Raw genomic sequence first — 21,745 nt, forward strand, 5'->3', positions numbered from 1 at the left:
TCCTCGTTGCCAGTGTAGAGTCGGCGAGGCGCTATAATGACACGCTGAGGTCAGGTTCTGTCAGTAACTTTACGCAGCTAATGACCCTTTATAGTCTCTGCCACGTCACGCTGCCCCCACCATTTGTCTGACACGGTGAGGGGTGTGACCTTAGCCCCCCTATCCAGGAGTGTACTTTTGGGTTCGCCCGGAAATGGTGAACACTACAGCAGGGTTTGTGGTAAACTGAGCATCAGGCGCTGTGGAATATTGACTGAGCTCCAGCACTTTACAGCCCTCTCCCCCCCATGGCACCCTGGCTGAGAGGCAGCAGTAAAGCAGGCCCAGGAGAAGCCCCTGATGGTGGGTGAGTACAGGGAGGGCCCCAAGGCTTGTGTGAAGTTGCAGAAGTCACAAAACAGTCAACTAATACTGCAGCAAAGGCCTGAGTGCAGACCTGGAGAGGGGCGTGGCTAGAGAGGGGCGTGGCTACAGAGAGGTGTGGCTTGGAGAGGGGCGTGGCTTACAGATGGACGTACCCGGGAGATGGGCTTGGCCTAGAGAGGGGCGTGGCTACAGAGAGGGGCGTGGCTACGGAGAGGTGTGGCTTGGAGAGGGGCGTGGCCGAGAGAGAGAGAGAGAGAGAGAGAGAGGTGGGTTCCTTCCAAGGTGCCCCCGGGGCGCTTTCGATACATAACCTCGGTGAAGCGCCGCTACTCGTCCGTTGTTTGTGTCTATTGCAGAAGCGGTTCTTCTCCAGCCTTCTTGGCAGAAGACGCTAGCGAGTCCTTCCTCTCTTTCTACTGATACAATACAACGCTTGACGTCACGCGCGCGTCCTTCCCCGCCTGGCGCTTCGTGATTGGCTCTTGGGCTCGTGCCCGGAAGTAGGTGCTGGAGTCACTGGAGGCTGTGGAGAGGAAGGAGGGAGGCATGGTGAGTGGGGGGGTAGGAGGGAGAGGGACGGGGGAGAGGGACGGGGCAGGATGGGGGAGGAAGACGGGACAGGAGGACAGGGTAGAGAGGGGAGGGGAGAAGGGGCAGGAGAGGGAGGGAGGGGGGGAGAGAGATGGGGGAGAGGGGGGAGTAGAGAGGGGAGGGGAGAAGGGGCAGGGGAGGGAGGGGGCATGGTGAGTGGGGGCAGGAGGGGGAGAGAGACGTGGCAGGATGGGGGAGGAAGACGGGACAGGAGGACAGGGTAGAGAGGGGAGGGGAGAGAGGGGAGGGGAGCAGAGGGGGCATGGTGAGTGGGGGGAAGAGAGATGGGGCAGGAGGGGAGAGTAGAGAGGGGAGGGAGGCAGGAGGAGGGGGGAGGGGGCAGGAGAGGGAGAGGGTGAGTGGGGGGGGAGAGAGAGGGGGTAGGAGGAGGGGAGAAGGGGCAGGAGAGGGAGGGAGGGGGAGGAGAGATGGGGCAGGAGGGGAGAGTAGAGAGGGGAGGGGAGGGGGCAGGAGGGAGGGAGGAGGAGGGGGCAGGGGACATGGTGAGTGGGGGGCAGGAGGGGGGGAGAGGGAGGGTGGGGAGGGGGTAGAGAGGGGAGGGGAGCAGAGGGGGTAGGAGGAGGGGAGAAGGGGCAGGAGAAGGAGGGAGGGAGGGGGCATGGTGAGTGGGGGGAGAGAGATGGGGCAGGAGGGGAGAGTAGAGAGGGGAGGGAGGCAGGAGGAGGGGGGAGGGGGCAGGAGAGGGTGAGTGGGGGGGAGAGAGATGGGGCAGGAGGGGAGAGTAAAGAGGGGAGGGGGCAGGAGGGAGGGAGAGCGAGGAGAAGGGGGTGCAGGGCAGGTTTGGGATACTAAACTGATGGTGACCATCACTGCTATGCGCCCACTCATACACTGCATAGGTGCAAATAATGCTATTTTGCCTCTTCCCACACTTAAAACCTCCTTCATCCCGTGTAAGTGGCCGAAAAGTAAATGAAAAGCCCCTGATGGGAATGGAACTGAAAATAGCTTTTGAGGGTTATCACTGCACTTCGTGCAAACGTGTAAACTGCTGCGGGGTCACCAGTGGAGCATCAGTAGCCACTAACTTCTCATGTGTCACACCCCCTGCCAAGAAGCCGAAGCTCCCTCTTCCCTCCGAAGTTTTCTCAAAACAGGGACCAGCGACAGGAAATGACCAAGACTAGCAGAGAGCAGCGGCTTTACGCATCAGAAACGGAGCAGGGACAGCGGTTCACAGTGTCCTCATCCCTCACAAGTACAGATCGCTGGATGCGGTAATAATTCAACCATTGATTTCAGCAAAAACTCTTCAGTTTGGCATGTCAACAAGGAATAAAATAAAGGTTTAGTGGGGGATATTAAGGGACAGAAAAAAGTGCAGTGAGAAAGGTAAATTGAGGAAAGAGATGACGAAAGAGGGAGCTATAAGGACAGAGGATAGAGAAGAGACTCATGACTGTTGTTTACAGATCATCACAGCCAAGAGGTGGGAGTCGGCGGCTCCAGTGCGGCTTCAAGCTCTTAAAGGGAAGATGCTGAAATCTACATGAACAGAATATTTGGTAAAGGCAATGAATGTGCTGAATGAAGGAGGGTTCCCGAAAATTAACCAACATTTCTTTTAGAACTGAAGGCCTCGCCCTGTAGGAAGGATGCGGCGCTGTGGGCAGTGCAGGCAGATGGCACGCTGACTTTGGAACTGACGAATCAGGTTTCAGTCTCGGCGTCACCTCAACCTCCTGTGATTCTGGACAAATTACTTCCTCTCCCCTGCCTTAAAAATAAAACACTATGTCAAGTTGTGTTAGTGTCACTGCTGCTCAATTAAAGCACCACATAATCGGGTCGAGATTGTGCTATGTAAAAATATAAATAATGAACTAGAACCTCAGTTGCAGCAAGAGGGCAGATGGAGACTAAGGTAAATGAATCTGTACTTGGTCCATGCTCCACACAGTGGCAAGGAAGTGACGGCATCCCTCGGGCTGCTGAATTAGAAGGCAGCAAAGGAGAGTGCTAATGGTGCTAGCCAATGGTAGGGATTGGGTGGGTTAAAAGCCCCTTGTTGTTCAGTTTTTTTTCAGATGCAATAGATAGTCGCCATAGCTACAGCGCATGCACGCTACCTGCAGGTTCAACTTAAAAATGAGTGCTGGGCCATCATAGCGGGTCTGCTGGAGGTGAGGAGGGGGGTAGATTGGGTGGGCTCACGTCAAAAAAGAGTGAAGGAGCGGGGCTCTCCTTAAAAGTACATTACATTTTTTTTTAAAGAAGCGTTCACATCCATGAAATGGGATGGGTGGATACCAGCATTGATGTACAGTCCTGTTAGCCAGTGACCAAAGGCAGCTGAATGACAGTAGGTAGTTACTTAAAAGGGCTGTCAAAAGCCCTGTTATGTATGTGTCTGTGGTGTGTATTGTCTTGTGTGTGACGACATAAGCTATCACCAAGCAGCTGAAGCTGTCTGTACGCAAGACCTAACCATGAGGAAAGTAGGGACTTGTTTCAGTAACTGACAGCAAAGTGAAACTATGGCCTCCAATAACATGTTCTCTCTGTGTTGAAATAGAATGCTGTCTGGAAGGCCCATAATCTGAGGACCCTGTAGAAACCTCTGCCAAGTAGGCTCTGCTATGGCAAGGGCCCTCCGGCTGCATGTTTGAAGACCTTTTGCTAGAGAAGGGCCCCGATCTCTCAGTTCTAGATTTGATAGAACATCACACATCGCTAGCCTACATAAGTAATGCAGTAACATCCCCTTGTGAAGATTCCACGCCTCGACACTGTTCAGGTAGCCCCTTCTGGCTCCATGTGCTGTATTATCACCTAGCATCCTTCTGCTCCAGTTCACGGACCATGCACCCTCCTTTGCCGCCCAGTATGTTTAAAACCTTTTGTTTCCAGTTTTATGTCCTTTTGGTTGGATGACCAGTGTCCTTCTCTGCTTTCTGTTTATAAATGACTGCCTTGCATGTTAATTCTGCCATCCTGCTGGTGTGCAGGTGTGTTCGGTATCTGGTCCTTCCATAACACAGCCTTGTCTTCCAGGCCACAGGGACCGATCAGCTGGTGGGAGCCGGCCTGGTGGCCTTCAGCTCTGTCCTTTTCACCTACTACACGCTGTGGATCATCGCTCTGGTAGGTTCTCCACATGCTGCTCTTCAGAATATTCTCTGCTTTGTCCTCTCCCTTTTCGATATGTGTCAGATTCATCAACCTTTTTCCTAATTTTATTTAAGTATGTAGGAAAGATGAGCACTTCAAGGCAGTTTTTTCTGTATGTGTGGATATCATGAGTTAGGACATTTTGTACATGCTAGGTGTTTCTGTTTAGGCCTTGTGTACAAAGAGCTTTGAATGTCTGTGGTCGAAGACCCTTTGTAATCATTTGTTAAGTTTACAGTGGGCTTTTGGTCCTCCTTTGCTTACCCGTGGTTGGTTTTCTTGTTACCCAGGCTTCTTGTTTGATGGTTTCCTTTCTTTTCTTGTGTTGGTCTTTCCACCCCTTCCTTTTGATTGAATGACTTGTATCCTTCCGCTACTCAAACTCACTGATGTATTTATTTATTATTGTAGCCCTCCAAGCATCTCCATGTGTTTTCTTTCTTATCCTCGAATTCCTTCCCCTCTAGTTTGTCCGTCACTTCATTCACTCCTCTGAGTCCAGCTTTTTTCCCAATCCTTGGAGCTTCTCTGTTCTCCTTCGCATAGTGTAAGTTCCCCTGCCCGGATGGGCGTCCTTTAAGCACCACCTCCCTAGCTAGCGTCCTCCTTCCAGCTCCGGCAGGGTCCATCCTTGCATCCTTCCGGTTGACTCTGCTCCCCTGATGCTATGAGTACTTGTCTCCTGCAGCCTTTCATTGATGCTGAGCATGTGATCCACAAGTATTTCCTGCCACGAGAGTATTCGGTGATCATTCCGCTGGTGGCCGGCCTCGTCCTGGTGTCCTTTATAGGTGAGTTACTCATACCTGGCCAAGCCAGTGCGATGGGTGTCGGGCCTCCCTGTAGTAGTAACAGCAGCGGTATGTACTTGGAGTAGACACAGCAGCACTGAATCTCAACTGTAGCATGTAACGCAGCCACTTGCAGGGCTCCCTGGTGACACCCTGGGCCGGAATATCCTGTAACAAAAAGCATGTTATTCCGAGCATACCGGGCAGCCTCTCATTACCATAGAACACACCACGTACCCCTCTAAACCTGAACTGCACAGCAGAACCAACACCACACTGTACTCCAGTACTCCACTGGCGACACTGACGGGACGCACTCTCAGGGACAACACCTTGACAATCTACACGCAGGCCATAGTCACAGCTGATCACCAATGTGTGCCAAGACCTCCTGGTGGACCCCTTCATACCCGAGAGCGGCCTCCGAGCACTGCGCTCATGAGAGCACTCTCTGGCCCGCCACCCAGTGTGTGCCAGGGCCCACCGTGCCCTGTGTGTACCCATCCCTCCCCAAGCCCGGCTCCATTCTGCATAAAGCCCCAGAAGTATGCTGAATTAAGCACATGAAGCGGCACACATCGAAGAAGGCCATGTTAATGAGAAATGTGCACTGCTTCACTGCCAGTAGGCAACATGGCACCCTAGCAGTGCTGCTGCTCTTCTGTAGACCTAGGCTGTGCCTCATCTGTGCTGTGAACCTCCAGCCATGCCTTGTTGTTGTGAAGTACCCAGAGGTGCCTTGTTTGTGCTGTGAACGCTAGCAGTGCCTGATCAATGCTTTAATACCCCAGCAGCTTCTAATATCTGCTGTAAGACACCAGCAGCAGCCTAGTTGTGCAGTAAGGTCCCTTCCGTGCTGTCTGTGCCACAGCATCCCGGTGGTGCCTCTCTCTGCTGCAAGGTCTGTGTCTTGACTAGTTTTCCTCTTGGTCATGTCCTGGCAGGTGACAGGTGTTTCCACTGTTTCACTCTTGCCTGCAGATGCACTTCAGATGGAGATGTGGTTGTGACTCACTCTTTTCATGTTTAGGGCTCTTTCTGGTCTTCGTGATGTGGAAAAGCCGGAATCCGAAGAAGACGGATTAATGGACCGAGTGGAGAACCGGACTTGAAGTACCGTCCGACCTGCAGAGAGACATCCTTCGATGTGCCGCAGTTGCTTTGAGATGGGAGACTTCCTTTGACATTCTGGTTTTGCTCTGAGGCACCATGCCTGTTTACAGGACCTTCCCCTACTTGCAGTCTACCTGCTTTGATGCACTGTCCTGGACCTGCGCTGTGGTGGATGGCCGACTTAAGACGTAGCTGGTTTCGTGAGGTTGTGCCGCAGTAGTTTGTACACAGGTTGGATGATGGCTGAACACAGGTGCTGCAGGAGTCTACGGATACCTGTTAGTTTCCTTTCGATGATGCTCAGGAGAAACGTTGTGTAGACTCCCCTTCCTCTGGCACTATTGATTCCACTTTGGGCTCTAGAGGTAATTACATTTACTCCCTGGCACATGCTCAGTCCTGGGTTTTCTCATGCAAGTTGTCAGCCTCTCATACCCTGCTGCACCTGCCTGTCACCTTCCCTTAAGACGTCCCCGGAGAAACATTTTTTAGAGAACTTGTAAATAAATAAAATGATCATAAATGTCTGTCTTTGTTGGTCCTTCAGTAACTGTTCAGTGCTTAATATGTAGGACAGAACTCCTCGTGTCGTGCAGCTGTTTGCCCAGATTTCTGTGCCCAATGAGGAGTAGGAAGTCTGCGAGTTCTCCAATGAGGTGAAAGGCACAGGCGGGGAGGGGGGGGGGGGTTTAATCCGATCTGGCAGATGATGGGAATAGTCTTGTAGAGTGTGAGGCTGAGGGAAGAAATTGTCTTGTGAGGTGAGAGGGTCTGAAGTTAGGTATTTATGAAGCACTTGTGGCTTTTCCTGGCACTTCTAGCATTGATCTAGCCAGAAAATGTCAAGAGCAGTCAGGTTTAAGTAACTTCGTAAAGCTTGGATGGTGATATATTTAGAGGTAAGGCGGCTCTCAAGGAATACTCTTTCCATACTGCTGACACCCACCACCACAGAAAAAGCATGGTCATCTTTTTGATGCCTACAAACCTGAAAGTTTAATGACTTTGTTCATCAGAGCGGGGTGAGTGCCTTAAGTGAGGGTTTCTCATTGTTGGAGGCGAGTCTCGTTAATGAAACTACAGCAGTGTCTGGCACGGAGAGATTTAAAACGAGTCCAGCCTTTTGGGTAAAGGGAGCCGGTGAGACCTCAGCGGGGAGTAGCCATGTCGGATTAATGAGCACCAAGTGCTTGCTACATGACAGACCATCTAGAACAGCAGCAAAAGATACCCGGGAGTCTTCAAACGTGGAACTGCAGTTGCACAGTCCTGATCCTTCTAAATCCGAACAGTCAATATGCAACGTCTGTGAAAAGATAACCCTGTTCTTAGCTGCGTGAGCTGGACGAGCGAGCTAATGCTATCATTGCTGTGAAACAGCACGCTGAGATTCCCAGCAGCAGGGCAGGCTCCATTTCTGCCGGCCAACAGGACAAGTGCTAGAGATCTTCCTTCCCATAACCAGACCTTCTCCAAGCAGGGTGTGAATCCGAGGCAGTGCCTTCCAGGTTCCAGTTAACCTGTAAGAGAATCTATGTACGTTTACTGTGCACATGAAAGTCTGAAGACCTGATGAGACAAGGAAGTTGTCCATCATGGACCTTGATAAGACCTGAAGACAGCGGGGGACCCCAAAAGACCCCATAGAGCAATGGCTTTTCTAGTTAGGTTTTAGGGGGAGTCTGGGACTACTTCCAAATGAGCCATAATAAATAAACAAAACTAGGGATGTCTGCTTTGTAGCCATGAGGGCTGAATCTATGCCACTTTTTCACGATATACTTGGACCAAGTAAATTGTTTCCATGTAGATAGTACATGAATTTACAACTCTGGCGACTTCTGGATCGGGACTGACCCTTCGACTTGGACCGGTCTTGCCCCAGATTCTTCCTTTGTTTGGCTACGTAGTTTAAGCTTGTGGCCTTGCATGGTCTTTGGATTCATGGACGTGCAGAAACTTTAGGCATTAGTTGTCGGTCAGGTCCAGGCACCACAGACAAAGATGATGAGGCTCTGTCACAGACATTGTTTGCGACAGTGCTTACAGAGTTTCAACCCTGTTGTCTTCCAAGGGTATTTCCATTGCCCTTTGATCATTTTTTGATTTTAAAAGAGGTTTTAAAGACATGATCAGTAGCTTCTGATCTACGTATGGTAATGTCAGAAGAAAGGAACTGTTGACGCATAATCCCAGGCGTCATTTCAGGAGCAGAACAGCGTCTGTGTGGAGCTGCGTGGTGCCAACCACCGGCCGGCAGAGGTACTACTCAGAAGTTTCTGGATCCAATCTGATGCCTTGGGAATTTTCAGAAGGTGAGAAATCTGTGGTTAGTGTCTACCAAAGAGAGCCTTCCCAAAGATGAATAACTTATTCTTCAGTTAACACTGACAGCCTGTTCGCATTGAGATACTGCGACAAGTGACGTGGTGTCGGCTTGCTTCCTACATGGAGGTGCTGAAGTTATGACCGTAGCTAGCGCTTCGTTGGTCGACCACTTCACCTCCTCTGAAAACACTGAGTATTTCCTGCCACTGACTCTGATCCCTTGTGCTCTGCAGACGGTCAGGCAGGACTGAACACCGTTTACTGGGCTTAGAACTCCTAACACTGAGTGTCTTTGACCTCCTGGCAGATTTTCTCCTGAGGTTTCCATTTCTCTTCTTCTGTTCTCATCTTTGGGTCCTTTTATGAAACTTTAGTTGTGTTGCAAGTGCTCACAAAAGGGTAGCAGAGACCATGCAAAAGAGGGGCTAGGAAAGGGGGCTACGCAGCAATCCGGCAATAGGAAAGCTTGTCCCTAACGCTAATCCTTGAAGGCAGAGCCTCGAGTGCTGATACGTTTTGTTGACTGGTGTTTTAAACAAGGTGATGCATACCTCCACCGAAGGCCAGGGTGGGATTGGTTATGACAGAGAGGAAGCGGGGAGAAGGTTTCACGAAAGGATGAGAAGCTAGCAAGGAGACACGAACTGTGACCCAGGCACCTGTGCAGTATTGCCCCATTCTGTTTCCAGCGTATTCCAGTCTCAAGAATATCAATCTAGACCGTAAGAAAACTAGTTCAAGAATCCTTGGAGCCGTCAACCCAGTGTGTCACAGGGCTGCTTTACAGCGCTTCAGGCTTTTCGTCCCAGCCTCCTTGTATGACCTTCCCAGACATCTTGTGCTCCAGGATTTGTTTAACATTCTAAGAGGTATGACCCTCGCCAGGGCCAGCTTTCGGACTGGTGGCGCCCCCACCCCATGACCTCCTCAGTTTTACTCACTACCACCTGGCACATGTGCCCCTCATCTCTCCGTCGCTCACCTTTCACATACATTCATGTGTTTTAAAGCGCTTGTAAAGGCTGGCTTTACTAATCCACTCAGCTACCCACATAAAATATAGGGGCATATTTAAGAGCCCCTAGCTCCATCCTAACACCAAATGTGACGTTACGAGGCCAAAAACGCTGCGCCATATTTACAAAGTGCCACACTGCATGCATTACGCCACTTTGTAACCCCTTGCGGTACATTATGCATGTGCCATAATGTATGCAAAGGGGGGCGTTCCCCGTTAGGGGGTCCAAAAAAAATGGCGCAAAGAAATCGGACAGATTTCTTTGCATCATTTGTTTCCGGCCTTTTTAACGCCTGCTCAGAGCAGGCGTTAAAAGAAGGCTTCCATTGGCTACAAAGGGCCTCTGGGTGCTTTGCAGGGTTAGCGTCAACATTTTTGATACTAATCCTGCAAAGCACCGGACTAGCATAAAAAAATTGGAATGCTAGTCCCCTAACTACCGCCATGGTGCGCCGTATTTTAAATATGATGCACACATGGTGGTGCTGGGGGGGCACAAGAAAAGTGGCGCCGCACTGTGTGCAGCACCAATTTTTTCACCATAGGGCAGTGCCTAATTTGTAAATAAAAAGGTGCAGGTGCCCAAAGCTCTCCTCTTAAACTCGTGGCTGATGTAATTAAATGTGTGAACACAGAATACAGAGGCAGCGTAATCCTGAAGCCATCTCGGGCCTCTTCATTCCATTTACAGGCACTCCCTGCCTCTTCAGCTCTCTGTTGCAGATTTCTGTTTTTTCCCACTTGACGCTTTTTCGTTTTTTCTCTTCCTCAGTCTTTCCTGTATGTCTTTTTCTCGCAGTAAGTGCTTGAGGCCGAAAAAATAAGCGCTGGTGCTCCGCAATGGAAACAACAAGCACAAATAAAGCTTTGCCATAGGGGCATATTTAGGAGCCCATAGTGCCATTCTAACGCAACATTATTGTTTTTTTTTTTTTTTACACTAATGTGGCATTAGAAGGCCAAAAATGCTGCGCCACTTTGCACCCCTTAACGCTATATTATGCCTGTGCCAGGCATACTGTATGCAAAGGGGTCATCCTCTTGTTAGCGGGACCAAAAAAATGATGCAAAGAGATCTGTCAGATTTCTTTGCATCATTTTTTTACGGCACTTTTAACGCCTGCTCAGAGCAGGCGTTAAAAGGAGGCTCCCATTGGTTACAAAGGGCCTCTGGATGCTTTGCCAGATTAGCATCAACATTTTTGATGCTAATCCTGCAAAGGACTGGACTAGTAAAAAATTCTGATGCTAGTCCCCTAACTACCGCCATGGTGTGCCGTATTTTAAATATGACGCACACATGGTGGTGTTAAGGGGTGCAAGAAAGGTGGCGCTGCACTGTGTACCCCATAGGTCTGTTTTTTGCAGCAGGCGCATTAACCCTCTGTGCTACTTTATGTTGAGTCAAAGCTGCTGGTAGGGAAAACTCCCATCTCTCTTTCTAGCATGAACATTAATCACAAGAGGTATCTTGACATTGTAATTGTTTCTTTAAGGCTAAACGCACAAGAAACTTTTCAACAGGTGCTTTTAAATCACAAGTTTCTGAAGTAATTGCTAAACACAGCACACCCCTGAGGTCAGCGCCCGGTGCGGTTGCATCGCCCAAAAGCCGGCCCTGACCCTTCCAGGTGAGGCAGCCCTTTCCTTCCCATGCTCTTCTCTCCATCACTTCCTTCCACGAAGTACGAGAGATTACATCGGTTGGACCCTCATGACATTAGCTTCTGTATTGCTAGGACTAAGGGACGCCACATTCATGATCAGCTGTTGATTGTTCACCGATGTAAAGAAAAGCAAATGTGTCCTGCTGGATTGTCGCCTGCATTAAGCTATGATATGCCCTGGCCAAGAACACTTCTTTGGGGTCTCAGGCTCGCTGCACCTACAGCCCTGACCTGTCGTGTTCCAGTATTTGGCATCTGTCAAGTTGCTGAAGCCATTTTTTTCCGGTCACTGTTGCACTGATTCTCAGATGTGTGGACAGTACAGTTTTGCTTGTTGACTCCTGCTAGACCTACTGTGCCACTTTTCAGACCCTCTTCCCTTTGGTGGGAGATATCCACCTGAAGAATAGGCCACTTACCCTTGATAATATTCTTTCTGATGGGACTCTGTCCACTCACTAGTTCTTCACCACCCGCCCACCTCCCTCCCAGTTCTGTGCAGTGGTCGTTGGGGAAATAGGATTCCATGTTATATTTTGCTCACTCCTTGTTTCACTTAAATTTTTGTCGGTCTTGTCTCTGAGGTCAGATAAATGCTAGAGAACGGGCGTCAGCGTGCCGGGGTGCTGCCTATATACTGCACTCTCTTGACATGTCCTCAGTAGGACACAGGTCACCGCAGATGTCAATCGCACCACCTCCTAGTGCATGGAAACTATGGAGGTTTTCCATATGTTCCCCCCTTGGGAGGATTGAAAAGGGTGAGGAATCTGTGGTTTGAGAGTGTCCTTCAGAAACAGCCACCTGGGCTAGGCAGAGGGTTGCCTGGGGGTCGCTCCTGCACTAGAGTTCGGTTCCTTCAGGTCCTGGGGGCTGCAGGTGCAGTGTTGGTTCCAGGCATCGGGTCCCTTGTTACAGGCAGTCGCGGTCAGGGGGAGCCTCTGGATTCTCTCTGCAGGCGTCGCTCAGGGGGTCGTCTCTGGTTACTCACGGGCTCGCAGTCGTCTGGGAGTCGTCCCTGAGGTGTTGGTTTTCTGCAGGTCAACAAGGGGGCGTCGGGTGCAGAGTGGAAAGTCTCACGCTTCCGGCGGGAAACATGAAGTCTTTAAAGTTGTTTCTTTGTTGCAAGAAAGTTGCAGGTTGTTGAACAGAGCCGCTGTTCACGGGAGTTTCTTGGTCCTTGGGTGCAGGGCAGTCCTCTGAGGATTCAGAGGTTGCTGGTCCTTGTTGGATGCGTCGCTGTTGCAGTTTTCTTCGAAGTTGGGAGACAGGCCGGTAGGGCTGGGGCCAAAGCAGTTGTCGTCTCTATCTTCACTGCAGGGCTTCAGGTCAGCAGTCCTTCTTCTTGTTAAGGTTGCAGGAATCTAGTTTCCTAGGTTCTGGGGTGCCCCTAAATACTGAATGTATGGGTGTGTTTAGGTCTGGGAGGGCAGTAGCCAATGGCCACTGTCCTTGAGGGTGGCTACACCCTCTTTCTGCCTTCTCCCTGTTGGGGGGGCACATCCCTAATCCTATTGGGGGAATCCTCCCAAAATCAAGGTGGAGGATTTCTAAAGGCAGGGGTTGCCTCAGCTCAGGGCACCTTAGGGGCTGTCCTGACTGGTGACTGACTCCTCCTTGTTTTTCTCATTATCTGCCCTGGACTTGCCGCCAAAAGTGGGGGCTGTGTACAGGGGGCGGGCATCTCCACTAGCTGGAGTGCCCTGGGGCATTGTAACACGAAGCCTGCGCCTTTGAGGCTCACCGCTAGGTGTTACAGTTCCTGCAGGGGGGAGGTGTGAAGAACCTCCACCCAGAGCAGGCTTTTGTTTCGGTCCTCAGAGAGCACAAAGGCCCTCACCACATGGGGTCAGAAACTCGTCTCTCAGCAGCAGGCTGGCACAGACCAGTCAGTCCTGCACTGAACAATTGGGTAAAATACAGGGTGCATCTCTAAGATGCCCTCTGTGTGCATTTTTTAATAAATCCAACACTGGCATCAGTGTGGGTTTATTATTCTGAGAAGTTTGATACCAAACTTCTCAGTATTCAGTGTAGCCATTATGGAGCTGTGTAGTTCGTTTTTGACAAACTCCCAGACCATATACTTAATATGGCCACACTGTACTTACAATGTCCAAGAATAGACTTAGACACTGTAGGGGCATATTGCTCATGCAGCTATGCCCTCACCTGTGGTATAGTGCACCCTGCCTTAGGGCTGTAAGGCCTGCTAGAGGGGTGACTTATGCCACAGGCAGTATTTTGTGTGCATGGCATCCTGAGGGGGATGCCAAGTCGACTTTGCCTTTTTCTCCCCACCAACACACACAATCTGTAATGGCAGTGTGCATGTGTTAGGTGAGGGCTACCTTAGGGTGACACAACACATGCTGCAGCCCTTAGGGACCTTCCCTGGTCACAGGGCCCTTGGTACCACTGGTACCTTTTACAAGGGACTTATCTGTGTGCCAGGGTTGTGCCAATTGTGGAAACAATGGTACATTTTTAGTGAAAGAACACTGGTGCTGGGGCCTGGTTAGCAGGGCCCCAGCACACTTCTCAGTCAAGTCAGCATCAGTATCAGGTAACGGGGGGTAACTGCAACAGGGAGCCATTTCTTTACAGTACTAATCTGTGTTTTTTGCTCTAGTACTGGGCGTTGCCTAGAGAGTGTAAATGGTGTAATGTCTTTCAAACAGGTGACGTTTAACGGGAATCACCCTACATTTGTTGCTCCTTGCAAAGCGAGGAAGCCTGTGAGCATTCATATCCCGGCCATGAGGGATTTGCAGCTCTTGGTTGTGTATCGTGCACCAGTTTCACCAGCCATGCAAAACATAGTAACTGGAAATGTTAATTATTAACGTTGCCTTTGACATCCTTCTTTAAAGGAGGACCAGGCCTACCCATGCAAGCATGTCATGAGAAGCCTTGAAGGAGACTCTTCTGGTGAAGGATGTAAGAGGTCAAACTCATGTCGCACCACATTTGCAGCTGCCAGAGGATTCTGGCAGCAGAGATCTCAGCTACTTGGGTCTGTTTAGAAGGAAGGCTGAGCCCCCTGGTGTAAGACTTTGGTGTAATCTAGCCTGGTGATTAAAATTGCAGTGGTGGCCTGTAACCTATAGGATTATCCGGAGTATCGGAGTTGTCCGCAAGACCTCCATGTCCATAATGGCTCTGAGTTCCATCTCCTACCCGTCAGGTTTCTTGTGCCACTTAGCTGCGTAGAAGATGAATTTCCACACTCTGGAATTCCTGCTTGCAATGCTTGATGAACCGTGCAGGGATGAGGGTGAATGTGGTGTTGTGCTGGTTGTTGGACTGAGGAAGGCTTGGTGCAAAGGGCGAGGAGAGGGCTTAAGGATGTGAGCTCAAGTCTATCCCAGATAGTGTTTAGAAGAATTCATCCGGGGTACGTTTGGTCCCGAGTTTGCAATTTGCAGAGTTCTCAATGTGGAGCAAGCCGAAGGGAGGAGGGACATGCATGTACCCAACCCGCAGAGGGGAGATACCTGGACAAGAATTTGTGGGCACATGATGGGGGGACACAAGGTTCTGGTTGGGGGCGTTGTAAGGAGTGCAGTGTAGTGTGGTTTCCACTAACCCTAGGTATTTTCTTTTACTTTACTCATTGCGTCACATGACACATTATTACCACGTGCCTTGCTATTTAGGGTTTGCTGTGGGGCCTAACAACGTTTGTTGTGTGTTTGTTGCCACAAGGACGTAGTGCTTTCTCACACAGAGTAGCAATGCAGACTGTACATCATTAGAACATCCATTACTGATGTGCTCTTCACTAAGCACTTTGAGGCCGAGTGTTTGCCGAGCTTCCTCGCTCGGTACACGGGCACAAGGTGACAGTAACCGGACACGGAGGACTCGCAGCAGGTAGCTGTAGTTGCAGCAAGTTGTCTTAATTTCCCTCCAGGCACAAAGCTGTGTAACCCGTGTCTCCTTCATGAGAGGGGCGGCTCCTCCGCCAGTGTGCTGTTACAATCACGATGGTTGTAAGCCATTTCTCCTACGGTAGGATAACGTACTAAACCCCTGAGTGCACTGATCTGAGGGTCCGAAACAGGGTATGTTCTTCATGTTCCCACAGCGCCTTCCGGCCGTCCTCCATTTTTTTTATTTCAGATTCATAACTGTGGTGCCCCTGCCTTTTCTCTTTTCTCAAATCGGAAACTTTTTTAGACCACGTTTGAGAATGCAAGCATAGCGATGGCGGGATGCTGTCCCTTGCAGGCCACCATCCATGTGTTTGTAGCCAGTCACAGGAGCCACAAATCGTGACTTGAATGGTGATTTTCTGAGCCAACCTGTAGGAACAGGCCCCTTTTTGACATGCTCGCCCTTCCTTTTTGCCACTGAGATTTTTCAACTGAGGTCCACTGGGTCCCGGGGAACCAGGTCCCCAATGCCAGTGCTCTTTCCCACAAACGAGGTAAAATGTGAAACTTGCATCCAATTGGCCCACACTCCAGCACCTCTGTAAGGAGAGGGTCCCTAATGGCTGCAGCATGTATTGTGCCACGGTAAGGAGCCCCCTACAGACTGCACACAGCCAGTCATGGTGAAAGCCTTGTTGAAAACATGACATGACACGTTGTGTGCCGTTCCCCACTCACTGCGTCTAAATATATGTAAGTCACCCCTACAGAAGGCCTCAAAGCCCTAAGGCAGGGTGCATTATTTTTGATGTGAGCACATATCTGCATGAGCAGATATGCCCCTGTGATGATTAGTTCAATTATTTAGACATTGCAGGTGAACAGGGAAGCCATCTTAAGGTATTAATGAACACTTGCCATCACGGGTTCCACAGCTATATATGGTTTCATTAAAACCTATGGCGTTTCGTATCAAACACCTCGTCCTAATAAATCCAGGCTGATGCCAGCCTTCGATCCTCAACAACCACAGAGTCTCTACCGCCTAAATGTGCATTGAGTAATAGTGTTACATATTTGCAGAGTCCAATATCTGCGACTGTACGTACCTTCTTTGAATATTTCTGGTGCTGAAACATAAAATAACTATTATTCTAAACATTGGTCTCAAGTTCCTTCCTGGGTGTGTGTCTGATTTATTGACCGTTTGTTAAACAAATGGTTAGCACTGCCCTCTGATAAGCCTAACTAATCGCCCGTGCGGCGACGAGAGAGAGCTTTTGGGGTGATCCCTTGTAACTCTGTGAACCAGTAAGGGTTGCTGGTACTGTCTGCATAGTGTACCCCTACATTTGGTACACTGCATAGATAGACAGCTTCCTTCAGCTCAGTAACCACATTTTCACCTGTTTTTTTGAGCTTTCTTCTGTGGCGCTCTTACGGATGGAGTTAGGGGGTAGGAAGGAAAGAATGTCCACCTAGCGGGGTGCAGTGCACTCTAGGAACATGTAGCAGTCGCTGGTTATACAATCTCTGAGGTATGAGGAGACGGTAAGGGGTTATTCTTTCCCTCGCATATTTGGGGCATCTCTTATGGTAGGCTCTGAATTTCAACCAAAGCTGTTTAGGCACTGGGAGCCTATGTGGTGATAGCTTCCTGCTGAGGAAGTGCGAGGCACTATGGCTCAGAGGAAGTGGAGAAGGGTGAGAGACGGACAGCCTGGTGCTGGTAGCCGGAAATGATAAGCCACAGCTGCCCCCATGCGCTGGTCCAAACTCTGCCTAATGAATTCACTCACCGCAAGGAGGACAGATTCGGGCACGGTCTAAAACCTGACTGTGTGCTGTGGAGACGATTGTGCATGTCTAAGTATTGCCTACTCTGTCTATTGACTTTCTTCCAGCCTGTTGGAGAAAGTTAGTAATAAGGAAACCAGCTAAAAGGTGTGGGGGCAGGGTCTCTTGGGGAGCCCTCCTGGCAGTCGAGTGCAGCCTGGACTATCTCCTGAAGAGATAGTCTTAAATTGACCCCGGACTAGCCCTGCCACATAAACCCTAGGTGGAATTCATTCAACCTTAGGTGGGATTAAATCCACACTAGGTGGAATTGAGTCAGTGCCTGCTAGACTGTTAGCACTGCCAATACAACCTGCATATATTTTTTTGATTTTGTTTTGTAAGAATGAGGACAGATTCTCGGATGTCTTGGCAGATGTTAAGATACACCAACTATAAGCTTCGGAACAAGGAAGTTGTGCACTCTGTTTCAAATCCCTCTAGGTGCATTTGCGGCTGATAGAACTTGGTTGTTGAAGAAATGCACTTCGGTCTTATCGCATAATGACATTTTTTTAGAGCAGTTTTGTATTAGATTTTTTTCCACTGAATAACTGTTTTTTCCCCATATTCTCTCCAGTTATTTACATTTATTTTTTCCAGCCACCAGATTGGCCGAAAACCAGGGACTGAAGGATGGAGTCTCTTGGAGGCCTTGTCCTGACCGCAGAGCCAGTTGTTCGTCTCTGCTGTGGCTCCCACCATATTCCCAGTTCACTGGGGTTTCGCTTTACAAGGTTAGTTGTCAGACATTCCGCATTTACCTTGTGCCAAGGGCGAGAAAGGCAAAACTGTTGGAGACTTAATTATGAATCTGGAGAAAACTTGAAGGGAGAAAGGCACCACAGAGTGGCCAGACTAGCTTACAGTTTTGGGAGATGTGGCTGGATAGAAGGAGTTGGAAAAAACGAGATCAAGTGATTTTAAAAAGACACAAAGTGAGTTTGTGACTTTATAATCTAATACTTTCTTGCATCCGAACATGTAACTCTGGAGATGTTGGATTATGAGAATGGACAAAGGTCTTTAATCTTTCCTTGTATTGGATACTATAAGGTAGAGGGCCCGGAGCCTGAGGGGGTCACGCAATGTGGCCACCTCCTCATACTGCAGCCTTTGCTTGAAACCATAGTGTGGATATCTGCACATGTATGTCTACTGGGGGTCAGCCACACCTCCTCTCTGTGTGCAGAGCCACAGCGACCCAAGCATACATGCACATAGTATGGATACCTGCACATGTATGTGTACTGTGGGGTCAGCCACACCTCCATCTACCCTCATGCAGCGGGGCTACCCAAGCATACATGCTCATAGTATGGATACCTGCACATATATATGTACTGTGGCGTCAGACACACCTCCATCTACCCTCATGCAGCGGGGCTGCTGTGAGAAAGTAGCCTCTTTCCAGCCTTGTTACCCCCACTTTTAGCCTGTTTGTGAGTGTATGTCAGGGTGTTTTCATTGTCTCACTGGGATCCTGCTAGCCAGGGCCCGGTGCTCATAGTGAAAACCCTATGTTGTAAGTGTGTTTGATATGTGTCACTGGGACCCTGCTAGTCAGGACCCCAGTGCTCATACGTTTGTGGCCTATATGTATGTGTTCCCTGTGTGGTGCCTAACTGTCTCACTGAGGCTCTGCTAACCAGAATCTCAGTGGTTATGTTCTCTCTGTAAAAATTGTCACTAAAAGGCTAGTGACCAATTTTACCAATTTACATTGGCTTACTGGGACACCCTTATAATTCCCCAGTATATGGTACTGAGGTACCCAGGGTATTGTGGTTCCAGGAGATCCCTATGGGCTGCAGCATTTCTTTTGCCACCCATAGGGAGCTCTGACAATTCTTACACAGGCCTGCCACTGCAGACTTAGTGAAATAACGTCCACGTTATTTCACAGCCATTTTACACTGCACTTAAGTAACTTATAAGTCACCTATATGTCTAACCTTTACCTGGTAAAGGTTGGGTGCTAAGTTACTTAGTGTGTGGGCACCCTGGCACTAGCCAAGGTGCCCCCACATTGTTCAGGGCCAATTCCCCGAACTTTGTGAGTGCGGGGACACCATTACACGCGTGCACTACATATAGGTCACTACCTATATGTAGCTTCACAATGGTAACTCCGAATATGGCCATGTAATATGTCTATGATCATGGAATTGCCCCCTCTATACCATCCTGGCATAGTTGGCACAATCCCATGATCCCAGTGGCCTGTAGCACAGACCCTGGTACTGCCAAACTGCCTTTCCCGGGGTTTCACTGCAGCTGCTGCTGCTGCCAACCCCTCAGACAGGCATCTGCCCTCCTGGGGTCCAGCCAGGCCTGACCCAGGATGGCAGAACAAAGGACTTCCTCTGAGAGAGGGTGTTACACCCTCTCCCTTTGGAAAATGGTGTGAAGGCAGGGGAGGAGTAGCCTCCCCCAGCCTCTGGAAATGCTTTCATGGGCACTTTTGGTGCCCATTTCTGCATAAGCCAGTCTACACCGGTTCAGGGACCACTTAGCCCTGCTCTGGTGCGAAACTGGACAAAGGAAAGGGGAGTGACCACTCCCCTGACCTGCACCTCCCCTGGGAGGTGTCCAGAGCTCCTCCAGTGTGCTCCAGACCTCTGCCATCTTGGAAACAGAGGTGCTGCTGGCACACTGGACTGCTCTGAGTGGCCAGTGCCACCAGGTGACGTCAGAGACTCCTTCTGATAGGCTCCTTCAGGTGTTGCTAGCCTATCCTCTCTCCTAGGTAGCCAAACCCTCTTTTCTGGCTATTTAGGGTCTCTGTCTCTGGGGAAACTTTAGATAACGAATGCAAGAGCTCAGCCGAGTTCCTCTGCATCTCTCTCTTCACCTTCTGCCAAGGAATCGACTGCTGACCGCGCTGGAAGCCTGCAAAACTGCAACATAGTAGCAAAGACGACTACTGCAACTCTGTAACGCTGATCCTGCCGCCTTCTCGACTGTTTTCCTGGTGGTGCATGCTGTGGGGGTAGTCTGCCTCCTCTCTGCACTAGAAGCTCCGAAGAAATCTCCCGTGGGTCGACGGAATCGTCCCCCTGCAACCGCAGGCACCAAAAAGCTGCATTACCGGTCCCTTGGGTCTCCTCTCAGCACGACGAGCGAGGTCCCTCGAATCCAGCGACTCTGTCCAAGTGACTCCCACAGTCCAGTGACTCTTCAGTCCAAGTTTGGTGGAGGTAAGTCCTTGCCCCCCCACGCCAGACTGCATTGCTGGGAACCGCGACTTTTGCAGCTACTCCGGCCTCCGTGCACTTCCGGCGGAAATCCTTTGTGCACAGTCCAGCCTGGGTCCACGGCACTCTAACCTGCATTGCACGACCTCCTAAGTTGTTCTCCGGCGACGTGGGACTCCTTTGTGCGACTTCGGGTGAGCACTGTTTCACGCATCCTCGTAGTGCCTGTTTCTGGCACTTTTCCGGGTGCTACCTGCTGCTGAGAGGGCTCCTTTTCTTGCTCGACGTCCCCTCTCACTCCTGACGCAATTTGCGACATCCTGGTCCCTCCTGGGCCACAGCAGCAGCCAAAAACACTTACCGCACGATTTGCAGCTAGCAAGGCTTGTTGGCGGTCTTTCGGCGGGAAAACACTTCTGCACGACTCTCCACGGCGTGAGGGATCCGTCCTCCAAAGGGGAAGTCTCTAGCCATTGTCGTTCCTGCAGAAACCTAAGCTTCTTCTGTCCAGTAGAAGCTTCTTTGCACCCACAGCTGGCATTTCCTGGGCATCTGCCCATCTCCGACTTGCTTGTGACTTTTGGACTTGGTCCCCTTGTTCCACAGGTACCCTCGACTGGAAATCCATCGTTGTTGCATTGCTGGTTTGTGTCTTTCCTGCAGAATTCCCCTATCACGACTTCTAAGTCCTTTGGGGAACTTTAGTGCACTTTGCACTCACTTTTCAGGGTCTTCGGGTGGGCTATTTTCCTAACCCTCACTATTTTCTAATAGTCTCAGCGACCCTCTACAAGGTCACGTAGGTTTGGGGTCCATTCGTGGTTCGCATTCCACTTTTGGAGTATATGGTTTGTGTTGCCCCTATCCCTATGTGTCCCCATTGCATCCTATTGTAACTATACATTGTTTGCACTGTTTTCTAAGACTATTACTACATATTTTGGTATTGTGTATATATATCTTGTGTATATTTCCTATCCTCTCACTGAGGGTACACTCTGAGATACTTTGGCATATTGTCATAAAAATAAAGTACCTTTATTTTTAGTATAACTGTGTATTGTGTTTTCTTATGATATTGTGCATATGACACTAAGTGGTACTGTAGGAGCTTCACTCGTCTCCTAGTTCAGCCTAAGCTGCTCTGCTAAGCTACCATTATCTATCAGCCTATACTGCTAGACACCCTATACACTAATAAGGGATAACTGGGCCTGGTGCAAGGTGCAAGTACCCCTAGGTACTCACTACAAGCCAGTCCAGCCTCCTACATTGGTTGTGCAGCGGTGGGATAAGTGCTTTGAGACTACTTACCACTCTTGTCATTGTACTTTTCATAAGAGAAAAATATACAAAACAAGTTCAGTGTATATTCACATAACCAAAAAGTTTTGCATTTCCTCTTTTTACTCTTTTCTAAGTGCTGAAAAGTACTTCTAACTTTCTAAAAAGTTCTAAAAAGTTTTAAAAGTTTTTTTCTCTGTCTTTCTAAAAAGCTCTGACAAACTTTTTATCCTTTTTCTATCACTTTAACTCTTTCTAAAAATGTCTGGCACAGGCCAAAATGTTGATCTGTCCAAACTTGCATATGACCACCTTCGCTGGAAAGGAGCAAGGAGTCTCTGTGTAGAAAGAGGTTTGAGTGTAGGGAAGAATCCTTCCTTGGAATTGTTACTTAACATGCTTAGAGAACAAGATAAGGCTAAAAGTGCCCCATCTGTTGAAAAAGTAGCTAATGGTTCCCAATCTGATCCAGGGACTCCCCCAGGAAAAGATTCAGGAAAGAAACTTCCAAGCCTGCCCATTACTAGACAGTCTAGCATAGTTG

At 49.5% G+C, this 21,745-nt stretch overlaps 1 protein-coding gene across 1 annotated transcript; it reads left to right on the plus strand.

The window, feature by feature from the left end:
• The first annotated feature begins 666 nt into the window (after positions 1-666).
• DPM2 (dolichyl-phosphate mannosyltransferase subunit 2, regulatory) lies at positions 667-6,520 on the plus strand. Its single transcript, XM_069236933.1, has 4 exons — positions 667-915; positions 3,973-4,062; positions 4,778-4,880; positions 5,911-6,520. Exons 1-4 carry the CDS (start codon positions 913-915, stop codon positions 5,964-5,966), a joined length of 252 nt encoding a protein of 83 aa, XP_069093034.1. The 5' UTR covers positions 667-912; the 3' UTR covers positions 5,967-6,520.
• The last annotated feature ends 15,225 nt before the right edge of the window (positions 6,521-21,745 follow it).

This window comes from Pleurodeles waltl, chromosome 6 (genome assembly GCF_031143425.1).
Source record: "Pleurodeles waltl isolate 20211129_DDA chromosome 6, aPleWal1.hap1.20221129, whole genome shotgun sequence".
NCBI lineage: Eukaryota > Metazoa > Chordata > Amphibia > Caudata > Salamandridae > Pleurodeles > Pleurodeles waltl.